Source organism: Panthera pardus, unplaced genomic scaffold, assembly GCF_024362965.1.
Source record: "Panthera pardus isolate Hobbes unplaced genomic scaffold, ASM2436296v1 HiC_scaffold_21, whole genome shotgun sequence".
Taxonomy (NCBI): domain Eukaryota; kingdom Metazoa; phylum Chordata; class Mammalia; order Carnivora; family Felidae; genus Panthera; species Panthera pardus.
The window spans coordinates 1,112,046-1,135,855 of record NW_026526777.1 but is presented as its reverse complement, the minus strand read 5'-3'; the positions used below and the strand labels follow the sequence as shown (position 1 = coordinate 1,135,855).

Here is a 23,810-nt window from a genome sequence, read left to right as displayed (position 1 = left end):
CCGAATTCTCCCCCCACCCCCCCACTGCCCCTCCGCCTGCATGGGCCGGGGCCCTCAGGGGCTGGGCAAGGCGGCACCCCCGCCCTCCCTGCGCCTCACCCCAAACCCACTCACATACCACAGCTCCTTGCCCGGGCGCCAGCCCCTGCCAACCAGGCCAGGGGGCAGCACTCATGCCAGCCCCCAATGGCCAGGGGGACCAGGGGGACGGGGCTGGCCTGAGGGGGCGGACAGATGGGGGGAGCTGAGGGCACCGAAAGAGGAAGGAGCCAGGAGGGGGCATCTGCTGGGAAGCGCCTAGCCCCACCCCTTGCGCAAGCTGCCACCCTGGCCGGTTGGGTGGGACCCGCCTGGGCCTGAGGGGCAACTCAGGAGGGCTGTGAGCCCAGAGATGGGTGGGCCACAAAGTTCCCCTCCAACTCCTAGGGTCTCTTATTCCTGGAACAAGGGGTACCCTAATGTTCCCTAGATGCGAGGCGATCCAGGCCCTCCCGGGGCGGGGAGGACCACAGAAATGCCCCCTAAAACACCCCTCCCCTTTCCCCCCAACAGCTGCTGGCTCAGTGCCGCTGGCCTGCTGCCCCTCACCAGCTCCCGGCCCGGCTGGCACCTACCCACCAGGATGCTGGCAGTCCTGCCCTCCTCTCCCTCCTACCCCCCTGCTCCCGGTGCCCCGTGCCAACTGTGGGCCTGGGGTGGGGGAGGGTCACCCCCGTGCCTTGGTGCCAGTCAGGCGGGTCCGGGCCCCTAGGTGCTACAGATAAGGCCCAAGACCCTGTTCTCGAGCCATCTCCTCAAGACGCAGTGCACAAGTCAGGGCCTACACGAGAGCCCAGGAGACTGTGGACAGCCTAGTGAACACTCATTGAGAGCTCCATTCCCCAAAGTGGGTGCCGGCCTCCCAGCATTCCCTCTGCTTGAACATTTGCTTGGGCACCAAAGTCCCCACAATTCCTGAGAGCCTTGGTGCCCGCAGCCTGCAAGAGAGTGGGGTGGGGCTGCTCTCTGCCCTTTGATCCCCATAAAGGCAGGGAACCAGCCTAGAGGGCAGGGGGCAGGGAAGGGGCCCCTCCATTTTACCCCTGCCAGGGGCAGCAGGGCAGGGTGGGGGCACCTCTTGGGTGGGGCCTATGGTAAGAACGGTAGCCTGTCCCAGCAGAGGAGAGGGATGTTAATCATGGGTACGCGGTGTCATGTGGGCACAGGACGGTGAGGACGGGGCGGGGTGGGAGATGCAGAGGGTACCCACCTTCCAGTTCATGCCTGTCCTGGCTTTTACTCTCATCTTGCAACGTTTCCAGACTTAACCAAAGTGAGAGAGCAAAGAGGACTACAACTCCCAGTATGCACCACAATTGCTCTGCATGTACCTTGGGAGTTGTAGTTCCCAAGAGAAGTCCTGCGTGCTCTTCCCCAGAGCCTTGCTGATGGGGACAGGAGGGCAGAGCAGAGGACTTGGTCAGAAGTCTCTAAGGGGACTGTGTTTGGAAGAGGTAAAAGGCTAGGAGGTCCACGGTGGGGCGAGAGGACCCCTTCTCCCAGGCGAAGGGGAGGAAAGGAGGAAGGAAGGAGGAGAGGATGTCTGTTGAAAGGGGCATATGGGTGGGGAGGAGTTGGGGGGGGGGGGTGGAAACAGGAAGGAAACTGAAGCCAGAGACATGAGGTCGAAAGCAAAGGCCTGGTGGAGCCTGACTCCGAAGCCTGGCAGGGACTGGGAAAGCATTTCCCCTGCCATTCTGGTGGCCTGGGGGCTCTAAGAGGAATTAGTGATGTCAACTGATAGCTGGCTGGTGTGCTTGTTGGGGTCACTGGCTCCATTTGCCTGCCACAAGCCCTCTTTTGCCTGGGGCGCTTTTCAACCTCTGGATCTGGCGCAGGTATTTGCTGGCTGGAGAAATCTGAAGGCTGACTTGGTTCTGGGATGATAGGAGGCGGAGGAAGAGGATGGGGGAGGTCAGGGCCAGGCCTGATGGGGAGTGTGCTGGGCGGAGGTACATGTGGGGTTAGGTCCAGGTGTGAGGTCAAGGAATCACGCTGGCAAATGAGGACGCTACCTTCCAGGACCAAGGCCATGGCAGCTGGGAGGCCTCGGCGAAGAGAGGGCTAAGTCGCCAAGGCTACCAGCCTCCGCCCACCCCAACCAAGGGATGCAGTGGAGAGGGCAGCCCTCTTCGCTTTCCCTGTGGAATTTGCTAAAGGTAGCTTTCCCTCTGGGCCAGGCAGCCTTGAACGTTAAAGGTGGCAACTCAGGGGCCAGATGTCAGCTGGGTGTCTTTCCTTAGTAGGGGGTGGAGGTCAGAAGTGGTCAGAGGCTCTGTTTTGAGGCCGCGTTCTCTGGGCTCCCCAAGGCTCCCAGATAGATGCTTACAGGCCTCAGCTAAGACTCTTGCCAAGACCTGAGTGTGGCTGGGGCGGGGGTGGGGGGGGAGGTCTTCCTTGCCCCTCCAAAGCCCTTGATAGTGGACGACAGTCGCTCTAACCCCTTCCCCCCAGTCCCCCAGGCCCGCCTTGGCGCTTGGCCGCCTGTGTGTTGGCAGGACTAGGGGTGGGGGGGCAGCGAGGCAACTTCAAACTGTCCGGGCAAAACGTCAAGTTTACTCACGAGTTTACTCAGCAGAAGGAGGGGGAAGAGGCTAGAGCGACACACCCCATGCCAGGGTCCTAGCCATCTCCTCTCCCCACCTTCCTCCCCCCCTCCACTCTTCTCTTCAGCCCTAGGCAGTAGGCATAGGCCCCAAGGCCTGGTGGCCAGAGAGCCTTCACTTTCAGAAGGTCAAGGAACCAAGCAGCCCGGAGGCAGGAAGCCCCGAAGCAGGTCCAGAGGCTCCGTCAGAGGGCAGTGCCCTGCCTGGAGCCCATTTACTACCCAGTCTTAGGGCCTTGGCCTTGACCAGAACTGGGTCTCTCAGCCACCAAGAAGGGGGCAGTACCAGGCCAGGCTTCCTCCATCCGGGCAGTCCCCCGGGCAGTGACTTCTGACCCCAAATGGCCAGTCCTAGGCTGCGCCTCAGGCAGCATGGTGCCATCTGGGCGGCCATAAGATCAGGGGCTGGTCTGCTCCGTCTTGGCTTGGAATGGGGGGCCAGCACCCTATCTGACCTACTTCCCTTTCCTCCCCACCTGCTTTCGTTCTCTGCTTCTCTCCCCCAGCCTTCACCGTCCCCACCCCAGAGGCGCTCCGCCCCCCCCCATGCCCGCTGGGCCCCCTCCCCCACCCTTCCCCAGGGTGCCAAGTGCAGGCACACAAAGGGCCTGATGGTGCATTGTTAGCCCAGCCCCCGCTGCCCGCCGCGCCCTCCCGGGGCGGGCACTAGGCCAAGGAGGAGCTGGGGGCCCTGGGTGCCAGGGGGCACCACGGGGAAGGAGCAAGAGGTCAACACCTGTCTCCCAGACACTGGGGTCCACAGTAGCCAGAGCTTCGTACTGATGAGAGTGCCTATCAGAGCAGGCCTCGCTCCCTGACACCTGAACCTAGCGGGCACCGCTCTCCTCCTTCCCCAGAGCCCCCTTCGGGTGGCAGTGACCGCTTTCTGACCCCTGTGTCAAGGCTGGGGGGCGGGTGTGGGACTCAAGGGAGGGGACAGCGTCTGGGGGGTGCTGGCGGCGGGCTGCACCATGCCTGCGGCAACCGTGTAACAGAGGCGCGCTGGGGGAGCTGGGGTCCCGGGGGCCGGGGACAGGAGGCACCGGCGGAGATTTCTTCTGGTTTCATCAGCTGCTCCAGGGGGAGCCCCCTGCTCTCCTCCCCAGCCACCAGTGACAGGGAGCACTCCCTGCCACCCAGACTCAGTCACAGCCACGTCCCTGTCCAGCCCTGCACCACACTCCTCGCACCCGCTCTCCCCTCCCAGCCTGGTGCCCACTCCATGCCGGGTCTGCCAGGCAGGTACAGGGGTGACCGAACCAGTCGGTGTGTGCCGGGGAGCAGGAGGCAACCCCGTAATCCTCCAGGCCTCACCCCCCCTACACGCTGCACCCTCAGGGAGCAGAGAGTTCCCATCCTGGTTTAACCCCTCACAGCTCAGCCTGGCTCCCCCTGGCCCTGACCAACTGCCTCCCTCCGCCAGGAATAAGTTGGGGGAAGGGGGACTCTCTGCGCTGACTCACTCCCATTCCCGGCCGCAGCTAGGGGTCTGCGAGGCGGTCGGGCGGGGGTCAATTCAAGAACGCCCTCCACCTGGCCCGGAAGCCAGGACAGCCTGCTGGTCTCCCCCTCTCCTCAGCACCCACTTCCGGTGTCCCAAACTAGGTCAGCGGCGCTCGTTTCCTGTGGGTCAGCTAGCACCCGCGCCTCTGCCCCTCCCCTGCTCCGGACCCGGGCTCCCTGCCCCCCCCCCCCCCCCAGGGCGCCCCGAGGTCTCACCACGTCTCAGCCGCCCTTTGATACGTGGGGGTTGTGCGGGGCGGGGGGCAGGGGACCCGCCCTCTCTCCAAACACCAGCAGGGCCGGGGCGCCTGGGCAGGCACGTGTCCGGGCACAACCCGCTGCCCACGCCGCCCCCCCACTCCCGCCCCCCCCCCCCCCCCCCGCTCTGGCCGGGACACGTCGCTCTCTTACTTGGGGTGGGGTGGGAGGAGAGAGCGAGAGCTGGGAATGGAAAGCGGCGCCCCCCACCCCTTTGAATGGCAGCCCTCTGTCAGCGGCGCTGCCAGTAGCTTCCACGACTACACAGTAGCGACCCCCACCCGGTGGAGGGGCAGGTGCGCGGGCGCCTCCCGGTCACCCACCCTCGCTGTCGGGTTCTAGGGGCCTGGGCCGGCTTGGGAAGGGTGGCGGCGGGAGCGGCGCCTGGAGGAAGGGACGGGGGCCCAGTCGGTGTCGCCGGGACGTTGCGGCCGAGCCCCGCCGCGGGAGAGGGAGCGCGGCTCCGGAGGCGCAGGAAACCGAATAGTCCAGCCGGTAACTTTCCCCCCAGCCGCGGCTCCTCCTGCGCTACCCCCCGCCCCCCCCTGCAACTGGCCCGGGTCCAGCCCACCGCGCCAGGGGGCGCGGGGAGGGGGGGGGGCGCCGTGTCCTAGTTAGAGTCCGTCAGCCTTTCCATTCCCTCAGCCCGCGCGGCTCGGGGGTCTCCCCTCGAGTCACCGGGGACAGCGGGGGAGCGCTCGGCGCCGCCTCACCCTCTCTCCATCCCGGAGCCGCCAGTCTGCCTGATCCCAGAAGTGCGGAGAAAGTTTCTGGGGACCCTCCGCCCACCTTTTCTCTCAGTTAAAATCAGTTCCAAAGCGTCGGGGTGCCGGGAAGGCGCAGGGAAGGGGAGTGGTGGGAGTCCGGTCTGCATGCGTGTGCGTGGGGGGGTCCCACTTCCAGGACAGACGAAGGACACTGCAGTAGTCTCGCGTCTGGGGGACCCCGAGCCGGCGACAAAAATGGGGTACACTCACCTCTCCGCCTAAGGGTCCGCGGGCCGGAACTGCTGAAGCACCGGGTGTGGAGAGAAGCGCGTCCCCCGCCGGGCCCGGGGGCTTGGGGCCCTGCGCCGGTCCTGGTCAGAAGGCCGCGGTCAGTCGCTCGCCGCTCTCTGCTGGGGGGCTCCTCCTCCGCAGTCCTCGGCCTCCTCCTGCCGCCCGCCCCCCCCTCGGCCGCCGAGAACCGTACATTCACCTGGCTCCCACCCGCCCCCCCCTCTGGGCCCGCCTCACCTGTCCTGCTGTCTCACCTGTCCTCCCGCTGGCTTTCCCCCCATCCCTCCCCTCCCTCCCCCCGCCCCCCTGCCACCCCCCAAACTCCCCCCCCCAACCCTTAGCAACACCCTCTGTCACTTCCTGGTTTTTCACCCGCCCCCCCCAGGGCCCCCTCCCTCCGCCCAATAAGGATATAAACTTCAACCCCTCGGTCCAGCCAGTCCCCGAAGGGCGCAGATGGGTCCCTCCCTCCCTTTTCGCTCCCTTCCTCCAAGCTTTTACTTCGCTCTCTGAGCCTTGCCCACCCTCCTCTTTTTCCCTCCTTCTTTCCTTCGGTCTCTCTCTCCCTCCACCTGCCGCGATCCCTCTCCCCCTCCCTCTCCCGCTTTCTCCTCTAGCCCCTATCTCTCCCAGTCCACCTTAACTCGAGCTCCGCCCCCGACCCCCATCCAGCCCTCCGCCGCTGCTCCGCCCCACCCCCTGCACTCCACCGCCCAGTCCGCCCATTGGCCTGGGCTCCCGCCCATCTCAAGTGGGTCCCGCCTTGCGTTCCGCCAGGGAGGGGGCGGAGTCGAGGGGGCCGGCCTGAAACCTGGAGGAGGGAAAGGGGGAGGGGGCAGTGTCCGCAGTGGCCCGGGAACCGAGCGCCCCCATCGAGGGCTCTCACAGTCCGTGAGGGGCTCTTGTGCGGTCACCTCCTCGGGAGGGAAGGGTAGGAGAGGTTAGAGACAGGCTAGGTGGGGGTGAGGCGGGGACTTCCAGGACTGAAGGAGGGGGTCCCGAGAGGGGCTATAATCAGGTCAGTGCCCCGGGAGGTAGGGGGAGGGGAGCCACCAGGCCACCAGCTTCAGCTCCTACGCCCCACCCCGCCTCCGAGGGAGCGGGGGAGTGGAGGCTGCGGGCACCCTGCCTCCCTCCCCACGCGTGACGGCGCCCCGCGGGGAGGGAGCGGCGCCCTGGGCAAGCGGCCTCTGCGCTCCAGCCGGTGCCCGCTGCGGCCTTGGCATTGTCAGAGGGGAGGGGCCGGGGCCGCGGCGGCGGCGGGGGGGGGGGGGGGGGCGGCGCGCTCTCGCTCCTGCACCCCGCCTCCATCCCGCCTGCTCCCTAAGTGGAGAAACTGAGTCTCTGCGAAGGAGGGACCCTCTCGACAGGGACTCGCTCGGAGACCCAGGTGGCGAGGGGAGCCTCGGTGTTTCAGGATGTGTATGTGGATTCGGGGGGGGGGGGGACAGAATGCGTACTTCAGCGCCCCCACAACTGAGGAAGGTGGCCGGTGGGGACGCTTCCAGCTGGGCCTGCAGCGCTGCGTCCCCCAGAGGGCCCCTCCCACTAGTGTAAAACGGAATCCAGTCCGGCCACGGGAGCCGGGTTCCGCTCCCCGCGGCCGGCCGGGCCGAACCGGGTCGGACTCGCCGCCTCCGCCCCAACCCCCACGCAGGGGGCCTCCCTCCCTTTCCAGCAGGTGGCTCCGCGGGGCACCAGCTCAACCTGTTGGACCACAATGGGCGGCGCCAGGGGGGCCCTGGCCCTCACCCGGGCTGACCCGGGATCCCCGCGCAGGGGGAGGGGCGGAGTCCGGGTCCCGCCCTCCCTCCTCTCCGGCCGTGACTCAGCCTCGGGGCCGCTGCCCTGCGCCCCAGCCAGGGGCGGAAAGTGTGAGGCGCCCCTGAGGGCCCAGGCCAAACCAAACAGCCCCCCACCTCAGACATTATCTCACTGGAGAATTAGGGGGGCTATAGGAAGGAGGGGGTGGCAGCAGGCTTGGGGCGCTCCCGCTCGCTCGATCCGCTCCGGGTTTTCCTATCCGCCCCGTCCCCCTTGGGCCCCGAGGCGGGTCACTGCTCCGGGTTTTCTTCTCGGCCCCGCCGGACAGATTCTAGTCGGTGAGTGCCCCGGAGTCGGTGGGGTCCAGGCAGGGTTTTTCCCTCCCTTCTCCAGCCGTCGGGGTCGCGCCAGACTGGGGAAGAGCCGCGCCTGGGGCTGGGGGCAGGACGGCAGGGCCAGAAGGACACGTGAAACGGAAGGGGGCTGCATGGCCCCGGGGAAGAAGGGCAGGAAAGCGGTTCTGGGAGGGCAGAGCCTGGGCCTCCAGAGGCAGTAGGAGGGCGGGCGCCCTGGCACCAGCCCTTAGGTACAAAGAGACGAAAGGCGCCCAGTGCCTCGGGCCCGCCCCGTCCCCCAACTCTGGGGGTCGCCTCCGGAGCCTTGCTGGACCCAGCCTGGATCTGTGGGCACCCGGAATGCCATTCTCCAGTCTCGACAGCCCCGGAACCTCCTGTTTGTTCCTCAGTGACCCTCCCCACCCCCCAACCACCACCACGTTTCTCTTCTGGTCCATACAGCTTCCTTCCTGGCTCAGAAGTCGGAGGGGGGAACCCCGACTTGAAATTCCCGCCTCCCCTCTGACTCCTGGCCCTCACCGCGCCAAACCACTGAGATGCGGCAGCCGAGAAACGCTGACTGCAGACTGGGGGCTGCTCCCCTCCCACGAAACTCCCGGCTGGGTCCGGGGCCCCGCTGCCGCCCCCGCCCCGCCGCCAGCGCCGGACTGGCACCGGGAACCCGAGGGCAGGTGTGCGGCCTGCAGGGGACTTCCTGGAGAGACGGGGGCCGGGGCGGGGGGGGCGGGGGCATCCCAGATCCGCACGTACAGACTTAAATCTCAGGCGACCAGCTAGACCTTAGTTTAGAGGAGAAAGTGGCAGGAGTTAATCCCTCCTCGGAAGTACTGTGTACCTGGGGCTGGGGACAGCGATTCTGAGTGACAGCCAGGTGCCCGGACTGGCTGGGCCACGTGCGCTCCGGGGCAGCTGCGGGAGAGTTAGATGCTTGCCGCGCGTGGAGGGAGAGGGCTTCTGGCGGAAGAAAGGCACGGCTCTGTGTGGGCGGGGTCCTGAATGAGTGGGTCTGGGGGCCTGTTTTGGAAGGGGGAGGGCTGAGCTGGAAGCGGAGCGACAGCCTGCGCTGGGCGCCCACCTCTTCCCCGCCCTCCCCCCCTTCCCCGGGCTGCCCCCGCTTCCCTCGAAAAACCCGCCGCCCAGGAAACCGCTGGGGGCGCACAGACCGCAGCCCCCCCGCCCGCCGCCCCCCGGCGCCCCCACCGCGACCGCCCAACCCACCTGAAGGGGCCGTGGCTGCCAGGGTTGCCCCCTCCCGCCGACTCCCCCCACACCTGCGGGCGCACTATTTATAACTCGGCGCCTATTCCGGGCCTCTGGGCGGGAGCCGGCTGCGCCTCAGCGCTAATCGTCTCCGGGATCTCTGCGCCCCCCAGGGCCGGGGGGGATAAATTTAGCCTCAGGAAGCTCGGGGAACATTTTCCAAAACTCCACGTCCCGCAGAAGGCGAAACAGAACCCCTCTGCCCTCAGCCTCCCTCCCGCCAACCGGCAGGCGGCGCAGGTGTCTCGGCTGCTCGTACCCAGCTGGGATCGGGTGGTGGGTGGCCGCCGAGAAGCTGGCACAGGTGAAGGACGGAAGGTCCTGGGGGCGGCGGCCAGAGGGGCGGGAGGACGGCCGGAAGAACGGCCAAAGGCCGGAGTAAAAAGTCTCGGCTGGCAGTGACTGAGAAAGGGGTTGGGGACTTCTGCCTTTCGAAGGGGAAATAACTCCCGTGCAAACGAGATGCAGGTAGGGACTCGGGGAAGATCGGGAAGATCGTGGTGGCCTTGGGGGTCCACGCCCCGGCGTGGGGGCAGCGACTGCCACACCCCTCTTCCCAAGCGCTTCTGAGCGTTGCTGCGAGAACTCAGGACCCCACCGAGATCTTTACTATAATAGCCAGATGAGTGCGGGCGGCTCTTCCGACCACTTCGCCAGGACCCCTCTCCTCCACCTGCCTCTCGCACACCGTGGAGGGTCTTCTATCGACCTGATCGGCTAGGAATCCTGGGTAGAATCCTTCTAGTGCTGCAGCCTCTGGGGGTCGCTTCCAGCTTTGCCGAGGCTTCTTCTCGGTTTTACCCCGCCCCTTCCCCTTCCCCTTGTGGCCACCAGAGGGCCCCTGGGCGCCCAGGGGCAAATGAGCTAGCTCTTCCCCAGCCCTCGTATTCTTGGCACTCAGCTCCCCTCTTCCGCCATCTTCCGCCCTCCAATGAGCCCCGAGCGGAGTCTGGACCCTCCAAACGTGAGCTTATCCCAGCTGGGAAGAGGACGTTGCAGGGAAGCGGCCGCATCTTTTTCCCTTGGAGAGCACTGGGGAGGTGTAGGCGGGAACCGGGTCCCGGCCTGTGTGGTCTAGGTGAAAAAGACGTATCTGGGACCCCCAAAGGAGCGGGCGGAGCAAGAGGAAGGCCGGCTGAGAGTGGAGGTGGGGGGGGAGGTGGAGTGGGTGCAGAATGGGCGCGGGAGTCCTCCCCACACCTTTGCACGCTTGGCCCCGCCCCCAGGCCCCCAGGCCACCACCCGAAGTGCACTATCAGAAGAGGAAGTCTGGCTGGCCCAGAGGAGCCCCGAATATGAGACGAGAAAATCGGGGTTCGCCAGCTGACTACCGCACTGCGGTGTACTGTGGGTTTGGCCTTCAGCGGGTCACATCGCCTCTCTTGGCCTGTTTCTTTCAAGCTAACCTGGGATAGTTGCCCTTGTCCAGCCTGCTTTTCAAGCGGGCTTGTGTAAGTGTCCAACACTGTAGTGTGGCAAGGGTTCTCAGAACGGCATACACGGTTTTTCTTATCCTCCCCGCTCCTTGCCCCGTACTTTCCACTCTCAGGGCTCCCTTGAGGGCCGACACTCCTCTTGGGCCACCCGCAGTCTCTCCTCTTCTCTCTCCGTCAACTTCCTGGGCCCTGCCTTCCGACACCTACCGCTTCCCTGGTGGCCTTCGCCAGATATCCCCTCTGCTGTCGAGGGCGCTTGTGCTCAGAACTCTGACTCTAGGATCCAGCCCGAGGCCCTGTCCCTGCTCGGTGGCTCAGTGGGAGTGGGGTCTGAGAAAGGAAAGGGAGAGGGGCGCCTGGGAGGCTCAATCAGTTAAATGTCCCAATTCGGCTCAGGTCATGACCTCAGGGTTCGTGAGTTGGACCCCGTGGGGGGGAGGGGGGGCTCTGGGCTGACAGCTCGGAGTCTGGATTCTGTTTCCGATTCTTTGTCTCCCTCTCTGTCTGCCCCTCCCCTGCTCACACTCTATTTCTCTAAAAGTAAATAAACATGAAAAACAGTTTTTTCCCCTCCTAAATATAAAAGTCAAACATGCTGGGGATGCCAGCATGGCTCAGTGGATTAAGCGTCCGACTTGGGTTCAGGTCCTGATCTCACAAATCACGAGTTCGATATCCGCCTGGTGCTCTGTGCTGACAGCTCTGAGCCTGGAGCCTGCTTTGGATTCTGTGTCTCCTTCTCCCTCTTTGCCCCTCCCCTGCTCATGCTCTCTCTCTATCTCAAAAATAAGCAAACAAACAAACAAAAAAAATTAGAAAAAAAAAAGAAAAAGAAAGAAAGAAAGGAAAAGGGAGGCAGAAGGCCAGAGCTCGAGTCAGGGACGGGCCGACCAAGCAGGGGTGCAGGCTGTGAGGGGAGGCAGGAGCCCCACACTTGTGTGGAAAGGTGAATTCTGTGTCCTCCACCGCTAACCTCTCTCTGGTTGGATTCAAGCTCTTACCTCTTCCCACTGCTGTGTCCTGGGGTGAGGTGGGCTCTGAAGGGACCCGGCGAGAAGGCTGACCTACCTGCATTTTGTGCAGGCCTGAAGGTCGCCAAGCTACCCGGATAAAGACTACCTTGAGCGGGAGTACTATGGAGAACCACGCAGGAAAGAGGGAGCAGGCTCCGTGTGTGCCCCCTGCGGAGTCCCTGCCTCGTCGGAGGGGAAAAACCAGGGGGCAGCGCCGTGTGGAGACCATGTTAGCAACTCCGAGAATTCCTCCGGGCTCAGGGTGCCTGGCTGGCTCAGTCCGCAGAGTGCGTGATTCTCGGTCTCGGGGTTGTGAGTTCGAGCCCCATGTTGGGGCCAGATATTACTGAAAAATAGAAAAACTCTTAAAAAAACAAAAAAAAAAGGAATGTGTACGCGCGCAGGCCAGCCCTTCTCTCCACTGCTCTTGCTATTAAGCCTGCCCTGAGCCACTGGCACGTCACGACCTGCCTCACACCCACCCCAGCTCATAGCCCGCATCTTCTAATCACAGCTATGTTCCCATTGTTTTGTTTACATTTTATTTCCTGTCTCTGCCCACTGGAACGGAAGCTCCGTGAGTCCTGGGGCCTGTTTTGCTCACCGCGGTGGTGCCGGGAGCACGGAGATTGGCACACAGAGGGTGCTCCCTAACATTTGTTGCACGAACGAGGGAAGAGGAGGGCGAGGCGCGTGCAGCACTCTCTCCCAAATGCCCTCCCAGGGGCTGCTGAATCTGAGCCACCCCAGCAGGGAGAGTGGTCGTGGGGGGGGGGGGGTCACTTCTCACCAGAACTGCTTACTCTAGGTATGGGTCACCTTTACCAAGAGAGACAAAACACACCCAGAGGAAAAGGAGTTCACTAACAAGTCTGGGAAAAGCTGGTCCCTGGGGTGAGGAGAGAGTCCCACACACCATCTCCAGGCTTGTGCCCCAGGACGGAAGGGAGGGGGCAACAACTGGCCCCAAGAGGCTCTGCGGTTGTGGGGGGCTGAGTGGGCGTGTCGGGAAGTGTGACCAAGATGGTGTCAGTGGCTGACGCGTGGCCACTGCTGGGCGTGATTCAGGGTCAGCGTGTGTTTCAGCTGCCAAGGGGAAGAGAGGGAGCGGTGCTCATTCTGGCTGTTTGTGCTTGTGCACGGTGACAAGCCTGAGGAACCTGCGCGGCCACCCGGGTGCCTTTCTCTTGCAGCCTCATGTGTGACCAGGGGGAGCGGGGCCCGACTTCCCGTGGGCTTGGGGCTAGCAAGGGCCCAGGGCTTCTCCCAAGATCCTCAAGGCAGGGAGCTGGCCAGGCCACGTCTTCTATTTGAGTTCCTGGCTTAAGGCGCGGGACCCCACCCAAGCCGGACCCCTCCCTACCCACCGGTTGGGGGAGGAACCTGGGCTTTCCACCCTCCACCCTCCCCAACCAGCGAGTCGGAAAACCTGGTTTTCAGTGTGGGTTGTATCCAGGACAACCTCCTTCCCTCCCTTCTTTAAAAATGATTTTTTGGTAATGTTTATTTTTGAGAGAGAGAGAGAGAGAGAGAGGCAGAGTGCGAGTGGGGGAGGGGCAGCAGAATCCAAAGCCAGCTCCCAGCTGTTAGCACAGAGCCTGCCGAGGGTCTCGCACCCATGAACCGCAAGATCATGACCTGAGTCGGACGCTCAACCGACCAGGCCGCCCCGGCGCCCATCTCCTTCCCTCCCTGGTCTGAACGCTGGCTCTGGCTCCAAGACCCTTTTAGTGCTGAGTTGTTTGGAGTCCCTTTTAGACATTTAGCACGTTTGGCCTCAAGGCCTATTTATTTTATATAGAACATCTATATCCTTATTTTTTGTTTACATCTTATTTCCTGCCTCTGCCCAGCAGAACATAAGCTCTGTGAGTACAGGGGCCTGTTTTGTTCACTGATGTGTTCAGAGCACCAGGATTGGCACACAGCAGATGGTATATGTATATACATACATACATATATATATATATATATATATATACATATACATTTATGCACACACATGCACGCACACACAGTTTAGTGATCCTCAGCCCATTCCTGGCACTGAGTACAGAAAAATCAACCATCTGGGCCGGTGGGCTCACGGTGCGGGTCCCGCGGCAGTCTTATCCGGGTCCCGGCCAGCAGCCAGGCAGCTCCCGTGCACCTGCACCGGAGGTCCAGCAGAGGTGGGGGCGGGAACGGAGGCTGGCACATGGCACAAACTCGAAGCAGGGTCCATACTTCCCCCGTTGTTTGTGGCCCATCGTTGGTCAAGCACAGCTGGCCTGGAGGTGGGGGCCGGGGGTGGGGTGGGGGTGGTGGTGCTCGACGGGGGCTGGGCCCGGCACTGGAGGAGAGAACAGGAAGCTGGGAGGCGGGCTCTGTCACAGAAGCTGTGGCCCTGCGCCTGGGTCTGCGACCCTGGCCACCCACCTGAGTGGTGCGGGGTGCGGGGCGGGAGGGGAAGGGGCGGATCCAGGCCCACCTGAGCGGTGCAGGGGCGGGCGGGGCGGGGGCGGTCCCGGGGGCATCAATCCAGCAGTTCCTTGATGCACCAGCAGCAGAGGAGGATGTAGGCAACTTCCTTCAGGGTCTGCTGCAGGCCCTCCCATCCTGTGCCCATCTTCATGACCGGCACCTGGAACCCGGTGCCCCACAGGGCCCTTCTGAAGGAGAAAGGCAGGGCCTGGGCGAGGGGCCGTGTCCGGGGCTGCATACGGGCCGCAGCTCTGAGGCGCACAGAGCTGTCTCGCGGGCCTTTTATCAGCAGCGTCCCCACCCCCTCAGACCTCATGACTATGGGGACAAAGGCCCCGGGGTCTAGCACAGGGATGGTTCTGGGCCCACGAATGGGCTGAGTCAGCCTCCATGGGCAGGGGTGGGGGCTGGGTTAGGGCGGGGGAAGACACCCCGTCTTCTGTCCTCCGCAGCCAGGCCAGCCCAGCTTCCCTTCTCCCAGCCTGGCTCTCCAAACCTCGGCGTCCTGCCCGGGGTGCCTCTCCCCCAGGGGCTGGCGTGGCTCCCGACCCTGCCCTCCGGTGGGCTCCTGCCGAGTGTTCTGTGTACGTCCCCCCAGCACGTCGCCCTGTTGCCCCCCCCACCGCCCCTGTTCCTCAGAGGGAGCGCTGCCAGCCGGGAGCTGGCAGAGCCCGGCCCACGTCTGCTTCTCCCGTCCCGTCCCCTGGAGCAGGAAGACACAGGCAGAGCACCGGGCACGCAAGAGGCGGTTTATTGACAGGGGACACCCCAGGGCGGCCTCCCTCTGGCTGCTCGGGGTCACGTGCGCGAGTTCCTCTCCTCGTCTTCGTTCTCCAGGAGGTAGGCTGGCCGGTAGGTGGGCTGGCCCCCCGGGCTCAGGCACTTCAGGGCCGGGTTCCTCACGGTGTTCTCGCGGCCCCCCAGCGACGTGTAGCTGGAGCAGGGAGGAGGCAGGCGAGTTCGGGGCAGGCTCTCCCCACCGCAGCGCCCCCACCTCGTCCCCACGCCCACGACACCCGTCCTCTCCCAGCACCCTTACCCTCGGTCATATAGGACACAGTACGGGACAAACAGCTGCCGCAGGAAGTCCCAGATGTCTCTGTAGGTCCAGTCCTGGGGGTCAGAGTGGGGTGGGGTCACAAAGTCCCCCCTCCCACACCGCGGCCTGCCGCCTGGGCAGGGGCCCGCCTAGAGCTCTTCTGCTTCCCGGGCTCTGAGGGAGGCCTCCTGTGGGATTCTCTGGGATTCTCCGGGATTCTCGGGCACAGCCTGCTGGGTGCGGCCACACAACGCAAAACGGAAACCTTTGCCCGTCTCCGTCCACCCCCAAGCCACCCCCCAGGGACCGGCTTGGGGTCTTTCTTTCATTTCAGTAGGTTGTAATTTGAGTATCGATACAAGGCTAGTGGGTGCCATCCTGGGCAGCGCAGGCCTAAAGGTAGAAAGCACAAGCCACTGAATCGGTGCTCCATACAGAATGGTCAGAAAGCTGAATGGCCGAGCAGCACAGCCTCCCTTGGGTGATGGGGGTCCCTCACGCGATAAGCGACAGGGGTCGGGAGACGGGAGGCGCTGCGGCCCCCTCCCCGTTACCAGCAGCGGGTTGACGCGCACGAAGGCAGGCCAGCCAGGGTCCGTGGGGCTGAAGGGGTGGAGGCTGCAGGAGTAGGGGTCGGTGCGGCGGGTGCCCATCAGGACGGCCTCCAGCCGGGGGTGCCGGGCCCGCAGCTCACACAGGGCCTGCTTCATGTGGCCCTCGGCCTCCAGCACCTGCAGATTATACCTGAGGAGGGGAGGGGCGGGGCGGGGGTCAGAAGCGGGCACTGCTGAGCCGCACCCGGAGCCCACACTTCCAGGCCCTCCGTACCTCTTGATGGTGTCCTGTAGGAACTGCTCCAGCTCGGGGAAGGGGCAGATGTTGCGGACGTACAGGATCTGGAGGGGCTCCTGAGTATCGGGGCGTGTCCTGGGGAGGGGAGGACGCACAGGCTTGGCCGAGCAATGTCCCCAGAGAGCTCGCACACTGTTCTCTCTGCTCCTGGATGGACTGTGACCTCCCTGTGCTCAGGGCCGGTGGCCTACACGTCCACCCAGGGCCACCCAGGGCCACCCAGATGTCAGATGCTCAGTCAACGTGGCGGGGGAAGAGCACGGAGAGGTCACCACGGCTCCCTCCCTCCCAAACCACACCTGGCCGCCCTCTCCCTCCTTGCTGCCTTCGCCCCGGGGCGTGGGCTCACCTCTGCACGGCCGCGTGGAAGAGGTGCAGGAGGGCCGTGCAGTCCTTGCCTCCATTGAAGCCCACGCAAAGGTGGCTGAGGTCGTACTGAGCCAGGGCGGTCTCAATGGTCTGCAGGGCGCCTGCCACCTTCCCCCCCAGAGAAGACCCTGCAAGGAGACAGACAAGAAGATACGTACACGTGGCCGTCAGAGGGCAATGGGGGGGGGGGGCGCCACACTGCCCCGGCCTGAAGCCTCTCCAGGCTTCCCAGTGTTCCCAGAGTAAAGGCTGGAGTCCTACATGCTCTTAGAGTCTGTCCCGGCCTGCCATTCAGAACCCTTCACCTCAGTGTCTTCCCTCGGGGGGCCCTGCTCTCCTTCGTTCCCCTAAACCCCATCCTGTTTGCTCTCGCCCACCTCCCGGTGGGGCCCAGTCCTCCTCATCGGCCCACACGTCCGACACTCGCCCAGCAGACTGTATTTAACGTACATACGCCCGGGTCAAGGCTGACCTCCCCACCGTGGAGGCCGCTGAGACCGACGTCTCGTGCCTGATGCCTACCTTTCTTGTTACACTGCCGGCCCAGAAGGCCGTGGCGTGTAACACACTGTCCTGTTGAGCTCGGTCCGCGGTACCCAGCACAGTGCTGGCAGGAGCGGGCACCAGGTTGACATTTACTGGAAGAATGACCGGCGGCACCGGAGCTATCCCCCCTCTCTCAGACCCTACGTTCCCGAGACCTGGGCAGGGGTGGGGTGGGCACGTGCAGCCCCCACGCCCCCAGGCCCCTACCTGATTCTGCGAGCTGGTAGACAGCCTCCCTGGCCTGCCCCACGGCGTCGGGCACGTAGGGGACCAGCGATCCCGGGGGCAGACGGGCAGTCAGGTAGGCCAGGCACTCCTCCAGCGGCCCTTCTTCCTCCGAGTCCAAGGACAGCTTCACCCGATAGTAGTTGCTGCCCCAGTCGGGGTAGGAGCCCAGGCCGAGCCTGCGCCCAAAGTGGGCCTGCGCCTCAGCCAGCACGGGGGCGATGGAGGCCTCGTCGGCGGCCACGTACAGCTCCCGCAGGTGGAACTGCACCGCTGTGTTTCGGAACAGCCCCTGCAGCCCCTCCAGCACCCTCCGCAGCAGCTCGGGAATGCCTGGGAAGAGGTAGACATTTCGGACGGAGACCAGCGGGAACTTGAAGGGCCGGCCCGTGTGAGGGTCTGTGCCGTAATGCAGGCGGGCGGAGGAGGGCACTACGGACAGCTTCTCGCAGCCCTTCCCTCCGAGGGCTCGGATGGCCGCTTCTAGCTCGGGGTGCGGCTTGAGCTCATCCCCGAAGGCCTGTGCTACCGCCTCAAAGGTCACATCATCGTGAGTGGGGCCGATGCCCCCTGCCGTGAGGACGTGGGTGAAGCGGCTGGAGAAAGAAGTGACCTCTGCCGCGATGGTGGCCACCTCGTCGGGTACGACAGAGACCCGGCACACCTGGACCCCCAGGGAGCGCAGCGTCCGGCATAGAAAGTAGGTGTTGGTGTCCTGAGTGTGTCCCTGGGAGATGAGATGGGGACGATGAGAGTGTCAGTGCTGCAGGACTCGAGGGCAAAGGGGAAGGGGTGACAGCCGTGTGGGGCATCGTGCTCTTTTGGGGGACGCTGCCTCGTGAGGCTCTAAAGCCTGGACTGGGTACGAGGGTGAGAAAATCCAGGTGAACAGCCGGGGGTCGCGTGAGCCACCTTGGGCCTCCTTCTCCGTGCTTTGACCTTGACCTCATCTATGCCTGAGGATTCGGTGGCCAATTCTATGTGGACGACCCATCCACTTCCTCCCCGACCCTGACGGTTTCAGCTCCTTGGTTCTGCCTACCTATCGGGCATCTCTGCCGTATTCCTGGCCGTTGTCACTTTGGCCAGTGGCCTCCCCAGACACTGTCCACCGCCAGTGAGGTCCTCCTACCGTCAAGTGTACTGAAATGTCTCCCCATCTGCTCTCTTCTCTTGGTCCCTACTGCCGCCGGGCAGGTCCTTGGCACCTGTCATCTGGACATTGTCGAGGCCCCCTGGCCAGGCTCCCGGCCGCCAGCCCCAGCGCTCTGCCCAGTGCCTTCTGACTAACCTTTCTAATGTGTTACTGGGATTGCATCACTCTTGGGCTCAAAAGCCCTGTGTTGTTTCCAAACATATACAGAATAAAGTTCACATTCCTTTGCAGAACATTTGAGGCTGCCTGCGGTGTGCACACGATCTTCCTTTGCAGCCCCTTCTCCTTCGACTTCTCTCCAGAGAGCTTAGCAGACAGGGGTTACTTGGAGTAAGAGGGACTCAGGTTGGAATCCCCCCCTCTACCACCTCCTGGCTATGGAACCTTGGACAAGCTAGCTTCTCGGTCTCATAATCTATTAATGGACATTTATAATAAAAGTATTGAACCTCAGGGGATTGTTCTAAGGGTTAGTAAAACCGCACATGTGATCTAGAAGCACAGTCGCGGGCCCTAGTAAGCACTCAAAAAGGAAGGGTCAAGATCACTACCTCAAACCCGACGCCTACCACGACCTTTAACAAGATTTCCCTCGATTGCTCAGAAGAATCCGACGGATTTCTTCCGTCCAGTAGTTTCCTTCTATTTCGCTTACTCACTCTGCCAAGTGCCTTGGGTCATTTTCCAAACAGGCTGGCTGTAACTCTTCAATAACACATGCACCTGTACCCCCTTCACAAGTCGGACTCCCCGTCATTTCTGTGAAGCCCCTCCTACTCCTATCAAGTTGCTGGACAAACTGAAGCCACCTTGCTACAAGTTTTCAACACAGTGATGGAAAGCACAAGGGTCACTTTCCCTCTAACATGCTGGGCTCACTCCAGGACTCCACGGCAGCAAGGGGGCTCCCGCCCTGGCCTGCCTTCCCTCAACAGATCGTGCAGCAGGATCTTAAGGACAGAAGCATGCCACACACCCCCCTTCTGTCCCAGACGCACCTTGAGGATCTCATCTCCAACAATGATGATGCCCGCCGTCACGCTGCGCCCTGAGGGAGGTTCAGAGGCCCTAGATGCCATGGTCCTGCCTTCTCTGCCCCTCTGCAAGGCCCTCCAGTAGCCACCCAGGGCCCCAAATGGGGGTCGAAAGCACGGGAGTCGCGCCAGGTCTACAGGGCACTGGGGGCCATAGCCTGGGAACAGGGGGGTCCGGGGTCAAGGGAACCTGGAGGAGCCAGAAAGGACATTGGGGGAGAGCAGGAGTGCACGTTCTTTTTTCCTTAGGGGGAGACCTCGCCGGGCCCTTGACAAGCGACTCCTTTATCCCTGCCTTCCACGGACGGACGTGTTCTCACCCCATCCCAGCCTCTTCACAAGCTTGGCTCTGGTCTCCTTAAAGCGTCCTGGTCTCCCGAGCACCTACCACTTTACATAGGTCTCCTGCGCGCCGAGCTCGGCCCCCCCTGGCCGGCGACAGCCCGGCAGCCTGCACCTTTAAATATCTCTCCTCTTTGGGGACAGGTCCCTTTAAGCGTCTCGACCCCCCCCCCCCCCCCTTTAAACGCGGCCCCTCCCTCCGCCGCGGGCCGAGCTCAGGCGCCGGGACCGCCGGGGCCCGCACCCTTTCTGGCCTGCTGTCCCCGTCCCCGCCACCCCGCCCCCGCCCGCCCAGCTGCCCCGGGTCCCCACCTGCCTTCCCGGCCGGCGCCCTCCGCTCCCGCACGGCCCCGGGCGGCTTCCGCACGCAGCGTCCCGCCTTGGATCGCGCCTGCCACGTCAGTTGGCCATCTCGGCTGTCGCTCAGACTGCCTCCAAGGGCCCACGGGTGCAGGCGGCCGTCGCTCGCCAGCCCCAGCCCGGGGGCGGGAGCAGCGCGGGGTTGTTATGGGCGACAAGCACGTGGTCACCCTCACCCGGAACTGCGGGGGCGGGGCCGACGGAGGGGGGGGGGACCTCGGCTGCTGCTCCTGGTGCTGGCGGGAAAGGGAGGTGTGATTCTAACCTCGGTCCCGTTTTCGGGTTCTTGTGTGCAGTGCTAGCGGTCTTTAACCCCGACTCGAATTCTAGGCAAAGGGGATTTATCTTGTAGCGCTTGGCCCTTGGAGGGACACCAAGTATCAGCATTGAGCTTGGAGAGGACTTTTTAGTGCGTGGAACTTTCATTTATTTTTTTCTTTTTAAATGTTTATTTCTTTTTTTAAGTCCTTCCCTGTCAGCAGTTATTTTTTTTTATTAATTCATTTATTGTGTAATTTACATCCAAGTTAGCATATAGCACAACAGTGATTTCAGGAGTAGATTCCTTAGTGCCCCTTGCCCATTTAGCCCATCCCCCCTCCCACCACCCCTCCAGTAACCCTGTTTGTTCTCCGTATTTAAGAGTCTTTTATGTTTTGTTCCCCTCCCTGTTTTTATATTATTTTTGCTTCCCTTCCCTTTTGTTCATCTGTTTTGCCTCTTAAAGTCCTCATATGGGTGAAGTCCTATGATTTTTGTCTTTCTCTGACTAATTTCACTTAGCATAATACCCTCCAGTTCCATCCACGTAGCTGCAAATGGCAAGATTTCATTCTTTTTGATTTCGAGTAATACTCCATCGTATATATAGACCACATCTTCTTTATCCATTCATCCATCGATGGACATTTGGGCTCCTTCCATACTTTGGCTGTTGTCGACAGCGCTGCTATAAACATGGGGTGCATGTGTCCCTTCGAAACAGCCCACCTGTATCCCTTGGATAAATACCTGGTAGTGCAATTGCTGGGTGGTAGGGTAGTTCTTTTAATTTTTTCAGGAACCTCCATACTGTTTTCCAGAACGACTGCACCAGTTTGCATTCCCACCAGCAGTCCGCACCCTCACCAACATCTGTTGTTGCCCGAGTTGTTAATGTGAGCCATTCTGACAGGTGTGAGGTAGCATCTCGTTGTGGTTTTGATTTGTGTTTCCCTGATGATGAGTGATGTTGAGCATCTTTTCATGTGTTGGTGGGCCATCTGGGTGTCTTCTTTGGAAAAGTATCTATTCATATCTTTTGCACATTTCTTCACTGGATTATTTATTTTTTGGGTGTTGAGTTTGACAAGTTCTTTCTAGATTTTGGATACTAACCCTTTATCTGATATGTCGTTTGCAGATATCTTCTTCCATTCTGTCGGTTGCCTTTTAGTTTTGCTGATTGTTTCCTTCACTGTGCAGAAGCTTTTTACCTTGATGAGGTCCCAATAGTTCATGTTTGCTTTTGTTTCCCTTGCCTTTGGAGACATGTTGAGTAAGAAGTTGCAATGGCCAAGATCAAAGAGGTTTTTGCCTGCTTTCTCCTTGAGGCTTTTGATGGCTTCCTGTTTTACATTGAGGTCTTTCATTCATTTTGAGTTTGTTTTTGTGTGTGGTGTTAGAAAGTGGTCTGGGTTCATTCTTCTGCATGTCGCTGTCCAGTTTTCCCAGTACGACTTGCTGAAGAGACTGTCTTTATTCCATTGGATATTCTTTCCTGCTTTGTCAAAGATTATTTGGCCGTATGTTTGTGGGTCCATTTCTAGGTTCTCTGTTCTGTTCCATTGATCTGAGTGTCTGTTTTTGTGCCAAAAAATGTGTATTTTTGAGACAGAGCGAGAGCTCACGCAGTGGAGGGGCAGAGAGAGAGGGAGACACAGAACCCGAAGCAGGCTCCAGGCTCTGAGCCTGTCAGCACAGAGCCCAACGCAGGGCTTAAACTCAGGAACCGTAAGATCATGACCTGAGCTGAAGTCGGAGGCTTAACCACTGAGCAATCTAGGCATCCCAGCTTTCATTTATTTCTATTATAAACGGTAAAGCTATGTACTTAACTCTCTTGACAAGAAAAAGCCTTATCCCCCCCTCCCCCCTCCCCCCCCCCCCCCTGCCGCCCCGTCCAGATAGTGCTTAATTTGAACATCACCTTTGCCAGTTTGGGTCTTCTAGGTACCAGTGAGGACAGTGACTAGGGGATGCCACGTGTCCACTTTCGATTCTTACATCATCCTAGCTTACTCTCATTTCAGTTGCCTTTGATCTAAAAGTGCTTCTTAAATTTTAATGTTTGATCATCTGGGACCCTCCTTTTAAAAATTTGTTTTAATTTTTTTAAATAATCTCTATGCCCAACATGGGACTTGAACTGATGACCAGGAGAGAGTTGCATGCTGTATGGAGTGCACTAGCCAGGCTCCCCATCTGGGACTTTAATATGCTGATTAAGTCTCCCCCATTCAGGAGGTTTGGGTGGGAGCTTGAGATCTGCATTTAACAAGCTCTCCTGTCATGCTGACGCTGCTGGTACCTGGACTATGTTTTCTGTAGTAAACACATAAAATTCATGCATCACTGGGAGGACAGCCGAACCACACCCACCCTCATTTTACTCTCCAAAAGCCCCAGATAGATGATATGCATTTTACAGATGGACAACAGGCTAAGAAAAAGGAAGGGATGCCATCCAGCAACCCCAAAACAAAAAAGGTAGAGCCAGACTTCTAGACTCTTCTTTCTCAAGCGATAAGCCCTGTGTGTGTTTTTCAATTAAAAGAACCTCAGCTCAAAAAAAAAAAAATTTTTTTTTAAAGATTTTAAAGTGATCTCCGCACTCAGCGTGGGGTTCAAACTCACGACCCCAAGATCAAGAGCTCTGTGCTGTACCAACTGGCCCAGCCAGATGCCCCTATAAAGCAAATTTAAAGGCAAAACAAAAGTCCCACTTGCCTAACAATGTCACATGATCCATCATCTTGACTAGCAATGGTGATAGTGTCTCCCCACCAGCCCCCCCAACAGCTCTGATCCAATCCTCTATCTGTGGGTTCTCAAGCTTGAGTGGGCGCCAGAATCACCTAGAGAGCCTGTTAAAACCTTGCTAGCCCTAACCGTCAGAGTTTCTGATTCAGCAGGTCTAGGGTGGAGTCCAATAATTTGCATTTCTAACAAGGCTTGAGGTGAAGTCATGCTCTGGTTCAGGGACCACAACTGAACTCCTGCCATAGTAGTAAATGGGTGGATGATGGGGGGGGGGGGGGCAGGGAGATAATTTCCTTTATTTAGTACTGCTGTGATTTTTTATTTATTTTTTTTTTTACGTTTATTTATTTTTGAGACAGAGAGAGACAGAGCATGAACGGGGGAGGGGCAGAGAGAGAGGGAGACACAGAATCGGAAGCAGGCTCCAGGCTCTGAGCCATCAGCCCAGAGCCTGACGCGGGGCTCGAACTCACGGACCGCGAGATCGTGACCTGAGCCGAAGTCGGACGCTCAACCGACTGAGCCACCCAGGCACCCCAAAGCTTTATTTTTTTTTTAATTAATTTTTTTTTAATGTTTATTTATTTTTGAGACAGAGAGAGACAGAGCATGAACGGGGGAGGGGCAGAGAGAGAGAGGAAGACACAGACTCAGAAGCAGGCTCCAGGCTCTGAGCCGTCAGCCCAGAGCCCGACGTGGGGCTCGAACTCACGGACCGCGAGATCGTGACCTGAGCCGAAGTCGGACGCTCAACCGACTGAGCCACCCAGGCGCCCCACTGCTGTGATTTTTAAAAGTAGGGGGTAAGCTATTATTTGGAAGAATGCTTTCTTTCTGTTTTTTTTCTTTTTAAGGTTTTATTTTGAAGTAATCTCTTCACCCGACATGGGACTCGCACTCACGACCCTGAGGTCAAGGGTTGCATGCTCCACCGACTGAGCCAGCCAGGGGCCCCTTGGAGAGATGTTTTCTCAAACAACTACAGCTTCTACCTGTTTCCCCAAAGGTTGGTACTCCAGCTACCTGCAGAAAAATGCTTGAAATTCCCACATCCAGGCCACACCCCAGACCAATTAAGTCAACATCTCTCAGGGTCGGCTCAGGCATCAGAACTTGCCAGGAAAAACAGCAGGAGCTGCCCTCCACTCCCCGCAGGTGTGCCTGAGCCTTG

The 23,810-nt window shown here is 60.8% G+C and overlaps 2 protein-coding genes across 4 annotated transcripts; both read right to left on the bottom strand.

The window, feature by feature from the left end:
* Positions 1-13,534: 13,534 nt before the first annotated feature.
* On the bottom strand, positions 13,535-14,092 carry LENEP (lens epithelial protein). Its single transcript, XM_019431390.2, has one exon. It carries the CDS (start codon positions 14,009-14,011, stop codon positions 13,748-13,750), a length of 264 nt encoding a protein of 87 aa, XP_019286935.2. The 5' UTR covers positions 14,012-14,092; the 3' UTR covers positions 13,535-13,747.
* A 338-nt stretch (positions 14,093-14,430) lies between these two features.
* FLAD1 (flavin adenine dinucleotide synthetase 1) lies at positions 14,431-19,729 on the bottom strand. 3 transcript variants are annotated; one of them, XM_053908738.1, is made up of 8 exons: positions 19,571-19,729; positions 18,881-19,074; positions 16,709-17,453; positions 15,936-16,083; positions 15,563-15,661; positions 15,289-15,478; positions 14,735-14,808; positions 14,431-14,629 (listed from the first exon to the last, which is right to left on the bottom strand). In XM_053908738.1, exons 2-8 carry the CDS (start codon positions 18,959-18,961, stop codon positions 14,494-14,496), a joined length of 1,473 nt encoding a protein of 490 aa, XP_053764713.1. In that variant the 5' UTR covers positions 18,962-19,074; positions 19,571-19,729; the 3' UTR covers positions 14,431-14,493. The 3 variants fall into 3 exon arrangements, with proteins under 3 accessions (XP_053764713.1, XP_053764711.1, XP_053764712.1); XM_053908736.1 differs by having other exon boundaries at positions 18,881-19,106; positions 19,571-19,692; XM_053908737.1 differs by lacking the exons at positions 14,431-14,629; positions 14,735-14,808; positions 19,571-19,729 and adding an exon at positions 16,478-16,593 and having other exon boundaries at positions 15,332-15,478; positions 18,881-19,422.
* Between the last annotated feature and the right edge of the window lie 4,081 nt (positions 19,730-23,810).